Genomic DNA, 6,516 nt, shown 5'->3' with positions numbered 1-6,516 from the left:
AAAGCCGCCTGCCGCGCTCATGCCTTGTCAATTCCAGTGTATCCAGGAAAAACTGGTGGAACCTGGTGTACTGGTTTTCCCTGATCAGTCCCTGCCCCTCTAGATACTTATACATATTATCTCTAAGAATGCTTTCCATTAGTTACCAACCACCGACGTCAAATTTACTGGCTGATAATTGCTGGGTCTACACTTGGAGCCCTTTTTTAAACAAAGGAACCACATTTATTAAGTACAACTACTGTACCACAGAACTAGGAATATGTGTGTGTGTGTGTGTGTGTGTGTGTGTGTGCAATTGATTGATTGATTATTCTTGCAATGTACACATGTTAGAAAAGAAATGAAATCTTTAAACTTTTGTTGATTTAAAGGTATATGTATTTACATATATACTTGTAATTTCACATAAATGCCTCCCTCACATTACTTTTAGAATATCACAATATGCAGTTTGGAACAAATCTTGGCATTTCGAATACTTTGTGTCAACTCCTAATTACCAACATTCAATAATTTAGACATAGATTTTAGTTCATTGTAATTCTAGTCAAATAAATCTAAAGAACTGCTAATAAGTTTTCACAAATGTTAATAAATTAATAATCAGAGGTTAAGTGGACAAAGTTAAAGGATGCATTGACACCTTCTAAATACATTCAAAATAATAATAGTTGAGGCCCATTAGTAACAACTTAAAAATTTGACACAATATTCCCTAGAATGTTTCAATACTGCACATAGACAAGAATTTAATGCCTGATATCGTTTCTCTACAATACATAGCCTCTTTGTAAAAATCACTGCTTGGCCAAAGTTAAAAAGTGACCAAGTGTTTGGAAATGTCTTTCCTTCCTTTAATAAAATGCGCTCCTTCTGATCATTAGTCCTTAAGTCTCTCAAATCTCCACCATTCCCCTCGAAAACTGTTTTTTGGACACAGGATCTTAATCATGAGATGAAAATCCTTGGCAATCATGAAGTCTTTGCGGTCACATTTGCTTTCTCTTTAAATCCATTGATCTCTTTTAAAAATCTGGAGCAATTATGTTTGACAGTTTTCATTGCTACTGTGTTAAGGTGAGTTCAGCGCGCTCCAGTCTCGGACCCCCGGACATGATCACATGGAACTCCGCTGGAAGAGTTGCGAGGACAGAGATGACCCCCATCAATCCACCCATTACGCTGAAGAGTTGACATTCCCCGATGACATCAGGGTTTCGGGTGCATCGCACTCGTCCTTGTGCTGGTGCGACGAATTGTCCGACTTGCTGCGGGTGTATTCGGGCACCGAGCCTGTCGTCGCTGCCCTGAAGCGCCTAGAGACGCAGCAGATCAGACGGCCGAAGGCCCGCCTCATCTCGCGGTTGGTCAACGTGTAGATGATGGGGTTCATGGCCGAGTTGAGGACGGCCAGCGCCAGGAACCACTCGGCCTGGTAAAGCACAGGACAGCCCCTCACCTCGCAGGCCACGTCGAAGAGCAGCAGCACAAAGAGCGGTGACCAGCAGGCGATGAAGCCGCTCAGCACGATGATGACCGTCTTGAGCAGTGCCAGCGCCTTCTCGTCGTTCCTGTTGGGATGCACCCTGTAGCGGTTGTTGATATGGCGAGTCCGCGCCCGCACCAGCAGGTAGATCCGCACGTAGAGCAGCACGATGGCCAGCAGGATGAAGCTGAAGACGCTGGTGCAGAAGAGGATGTAATGCTTGTGGTAGAGTGGCAGGACGGTGGAGCAGTGCGGGAAGCCACGCAGGCAGTTCCAGCCCATGATGGGAAGGCTGCCGAGCAGCAATGAAAGCAGCCAGCAGCCGCTGATGAGCAGGAAGACGCGCTGGCTGCTGCCCGAGTGGTGCGGCTTGAGCTTCATCATGGTCAGGTAGCGCTCGATGGCGATGGCCAGCAGGCTGAGCACCGAGGCGGCAAGCGCCACGAACATGCTGCCTTCCCGCATGAACCACAGCACTGGGGTCAGGCGGTATGTGTTGGAGCCCGAGAACAGGATGTTGACGGTGTAGGCGGCGCCAGCCAGCAGGTCGCTCAGCGCCAGGTTTCCAATGAAATAGTACATGGCGCGGTGGAATTTCTTGGTCTGCCAGATGGCCAGCAGCACCATGAGGTTTTCCAGAATGATCAGGCAGCACACCACGATGAAGAGGATGGGCGTGGTCCGCAGGCTGTCCTGCGAGCTCTCCAACCCGCCGTTGGCCCTGAGCTTGCCCGTGTAGTTGTAATGCTGCAAAATGATATCCCGATCGGTGTAACTGGGGTCTGCGAGCTGGCCCTGGCGCCCGACACCCATCGCTGGGCAACCTGTTGCTTTCCCGCCTTTTCCCGCTGGCTGTGACGCAGCGTGCCCGCCGGGGGGCGCAGCGACCTTGGGGAGTCAGACCAGAGGTATCGCCTGCAAATATCAAAGCACAGGATTAGGCGCCTGTCCTTGCAAGCAGCACGTCCCTCGGGTTCGGTACCCTTCCCCTCCACACTGGAAAAGTAATCTGACACCCATTGCAGCACCATTAAAGGCCCACGATGTCTGCGCAGAGCACAATGCTTATATTAAACCAAAACAAGGCTGCTTGCACATGATCCATAACTTCAATTCCTTGCAATATTCAAGTGTCTATCTGCAAGCCTCTTAAACGTTACCATCCTATCTGCTTTCATTACTACACTGCGTAAAAAAAAACTTCCCACACATCTGTATCCCCCTACCCCTCATTTTAAACACATCTCATCGATAGAGTATGTGACAGTTTTACCCTGGAGAAAAATTCTGTCTCCCCTTCCTTCGCTTCTCATAATTTTAAAAACGTTTATCATGTTGGCGACTTTTTGGAGTTTTTAAAAAAATAAATTAGGCAATTAAACCTTAACAGCCACGGAGGGGCGAGAGTGGGACGTCCTCGCTGTTAAATAATTTAGCTTCAGGCAGAAATAAATCTCAACACCAAAAACAAGTTACAAGATGCAGTATTTCCTAATAATGCATCAACTCTGTGGGAGCACGTTTCAGTTATAAAATGTTTAGAAACCGTAACTTGTTCTACTGAAATAATAATTATTCTTCAATAATAAAATACTCATTGTAAGTACATTTCAGCTATGGATATGAAATGATTTAGCCAAAAAGAAATAATTCCCAAAAAGTCAATAAATCTTAACTCTTAATGTTTCAATTATAAATATTACATTTTCAATTAAATCTGTTATACTCACGCAGCAAATACTAGACATGACACGCATCAAATTTTACAAACTGTCGAAAACCGAGAACAGAAGCTTGTGTTTTCGTTAATAATTACCTCTCAGTTGAAAATGCAACAATAGTTGAGAGAAAGATCGTGAGAACAGGAGACCTTCTCGATCCTAAACAATGAAAAGCAGCCGGCTCCTCGTTACTTGTGAAAAAGTGTATGCACATCTGACCCAGACTTGCGTCTTTCGCTGACCCAGTCATATCAAAGTGAACGAAATGGTAAGAAAAGGGTGGGGATTAAAAAAAGATGCACACAGCTGATATATGTACAAAACAGGAAAGCGTTTGACGCAGAGTCCAGGAGGGAGCAACTGAAAAAAAAATACAGTCCCAGCCGACCGCAATGTCTCGAATTTCAGACTGTCTTTTAAAAGTGCCTTCAAAAACGTCTTGAACTCGGCAACTTGGGTAGTTCACGAATGAAAGTTCGCAGATTCTGCCACCAAATCTTTAAAGTACAAAATACACAACTTTTTCTCTTTGCTTTCAATGTGAACACAACAGTGAGGTGAAATGTATTCTCCTGTCCTTACCCAGTGCCGTCCACCCGGCGCCTCTCTGGAGCTTTATGTGCTGTCAGTCTCAGCACTCGGGTGTTACTGAAATGCTGAAGAACTGAACGTGTTGTTTTTTAGCACCAGTTGGCAGAGACGGCCCTGGTTTCCTATTTGCTTCAACGGTCAACCCTCACCCTGCAAGAGGTGGATTTACCTCGCAGAGGCATTGTTTTAGGACAGGACACACAAAATAAAATCAATTGGATACATTGAATGTGCGTCAGCCCATTCTCATTGCTATGGCAGTAAATCGAATTATTCTGATCATTTTAACGGAAGGATTGCATAAATTTTCATCGATTTCTAAATATTAAATTCTGGCCTGCCATTTCAGATAGTTTAAGGACACATGCATGGACTCCTTGCTGGGACTCTGGAGGATTAATAATCTAAAGGAGGATTGTTTTTCATACTGTCATTATTTTTTATTTTATAAAAGCACACGTTGTGCAAAGAGGTGGATACTCGTCAGAAACTAAACGATCCATGTCTGAGTACTGTGATTAGAAAATAGACGATTATGCTTTGAATGTACGTAGGAAGGTATGGACAGATTTACTGTAGGGGATCAATGGATAAATTCAATTCCAAGTCACACTACCGGACTGGCATGTCTGTCCATGGTCTTGTGTACTGTCCCACCCGCCGCAGATTGGAGGAACATCTTATTTTCACTCTGAGCCCTCTTCAGCCATATGGCATGAACATTGACTTTATTGCTTTCCACTAAACCTGCTTCCTTTTCTGTCTTTACAGTTCTTCCACCCACCCAGTCATCCCTCCTCCCCCTCATTGCTGCTGTTCCCCCCTCCTCTTTTCTCCACCTATCATCTCCTGCCTTTGCCACCCCCCCCCCCCCCATTTTTGTTCGGACGCATGCCGGCTCAAGCCTGAAACGTCGGTTATGTACCTTTACCTTTGCTACATAAAGACCTGCTGAGTTTCTTCAGTACGTTTGTGTATAAGGAAAATCCGGTGGTGAATGCTACAGAAGATAGCGTTGGAGCCCGTGAAAAGACAGCCAGTGGTTCCTGGGCATCACATTTAGTCTGTTTTTAACGGAACAAATTGAATGCAATGGACGGAGGAGAGGTAGTGGGAACTGTGGTTGGAGCCTCACTCAACATAGGTTGGCTGCAATCGCAACTCCACAGGAAGTGATTGGCTGAATGATTTGCATTGAATGTGAAGCCAAGTGGGAGGGTTGCAGGCAGGCATTGAGGGGGAGGGAGACATTCCGGCAGCCGATATGTAAGACGGTCGTTAAGAGAGCTGGAATCCCGAGCTGGAAGTGCCAACTGAGTGTTTAGGTTCCCAGGCACTTCTCTGAAGTTCCCTTCTCTAGAAAAGGAATAACTAACACTCAGGGAAGAGCCAATTAAAGCAACGTCGTACTTGTTTGAAGACCAAGTCAGGAGTAAGAAACGCACGCTTGCCTGCCATTGGAGACACTTGGAGAATGAAATATTTAACCCTGGGTCAGAGCTGGCGCCAAACCTGGGGGGAGGGGGGAAATATGATCAAGAATCAACAACACTCTATTGGAGTGCTTTGTAAAAAGGAATTCGCACTTTTCAGGCCCCAACCATGTGGGCTGCAGCCATTGCTGGGGTTCGACTGAAGGTGAAGGAAGAGCAGCAGAGAGGGCATTGAAGGATTAGCCCACAAGTAGAAACTACCCAGGCTCTGTGTGTTTAGGATCAGGGTCAGCTACAACTGAGGCTTGAGGAGCAGCGTTTGAAAAGGCTGTGGCACAGAAGGATGACTGTGACTGAGGCATGTCACCTTGTCCTGGGTGACTGATTGAGTTGTGTCACCTTGTCCTGGGTGGCCTACATGGAGAATCAATCATCCTCCTGTGGCAGTGAAGGTCACTGCTGCCCTTCTGTGCCACAGGAATTTTCCAAGTGCCCACTGTAAACATCATTGGGAGGTCAGTGATGCTCTGGTTTGACATGTGCCCCGCTACCTACCTAAATGTAAGGTATGACGAAAAGTGGGAGTAGCAGCAGTACTTTTTGGGCATTGTTGGATTCCCAAAAGTGCAGACTCATCATTAATTGTATGCAGCTAGCTAATTGTGCATCAAATAACAATCCTACATCCTATCTAAATGCAGAAACCTGTTAATCCCTCAAAGTCCAAATCATATGTACCCACTGTCAGAAAATTATGAATGCTAATGCAGGCTTCTCAGGGTATGCATGATTTTTTTATGTTATGAAGCCATTTGAGTTGCTATTGATGATCAAAGGGGATGGAAGGATGAATGGATGGATCGTTGTAGATTTAGGCTACATGTTGCAACCATGCCTAATGACACAGCAGTGCAATCTTCGCACCCAAGATACAAGGAACAATGTGGTCCATTCACAAACCAGTGTCTTCATAAAACAGATAAAGATACACTTCAGATGCCTGGATTGGCCAAGAAGGGCCTTAATCTATGACCCAGAGAAAGCTAGTAATTAGTATGCTGCCCGCTGCACAACATTGCTAATAGACAGAGGTCTTCCCATGTACTCAAAGGATGAGCAGTATCTAACCATGGAAGTGGAGGAGGATCATGGGCCACAGCAGCTGCAATGCTGGATTAACCACTATAGGTGGCAAGGAGAGCTCATAAAGGAATTATTGCTCAGTTCTTGAATAGTTGAGGATAACCTGTGGATTGGACAGATGATTATTCTTTTTTCATTG

General features: G+C 45.4%; 1 protein-coding gene across 3 annotated transcripts; it reads right to left on the bottom strand.

The window, feature by feature from the left end:
• Window positions 1–358: 358 nt before the first annotated feature.
• s1pr1 (sphingosine-1-phosphate receptor 1) lies at window positions 359–3,874 on the bottom strand. Of its 3 annotated transcripts, none has more exons than XM_069938022.1 (2): window positions 3,793–3,874; window positions 359–2,404 (listed from the first exon to the last, which is right to left on the bottom strand). In XM_069938022.1, the coding sequence occupies exon 2, from the start codon at window positions 2,300–2,302 to the stop codon at window positions 1,181–1,183; it is 1,122 nt and encodes a 373-aa protein (XP_069794123.1). In that variant the 5' UTR covers window positions 2,303–2,404; window positions 3,793–3,874; the 3' UTR covers window positions 359–1,180. The 3 variants fall into 3 exon arrangements, with proteins under 3 accessions (XP_069794123.1, XP_069794122.1, XP_069794124.1); XM_069938021.1 differs by lacking the exon at window positions 3,793–3,874 and adding an exon at window positions 3,306–3,764; XM_069938023.1 differs by lacking the exon at window positions 3,793–3,874 and adding an exon at window positions 3,220–3,306.
• Window positions 3,875–6,516: the final 2,642 nt, after the last annotated feature.

The sequence above is a fragment of the Narcine bancroftii genome, chromosome 5 (genome assembly GCF_036971445.1).
Source record: "Narcine bancroftii isolate sNarBan1 chromosome 5, sNarBan1.hap1, whole genome shotgun sequence".
Classification (NCBI taxonomy): domain Eukaryota; kingdom Metazoa; phylum Chordata; class Chondrichthyes; order Torpediniformes; family Narcinidae; genus Narcine; species Narcine bancroftii.
The sequence above is the reverse complement of the archived record's forward strand: the minus strand, read 5'-3'. Positions and strand labels throughout refer to the sequence as shown.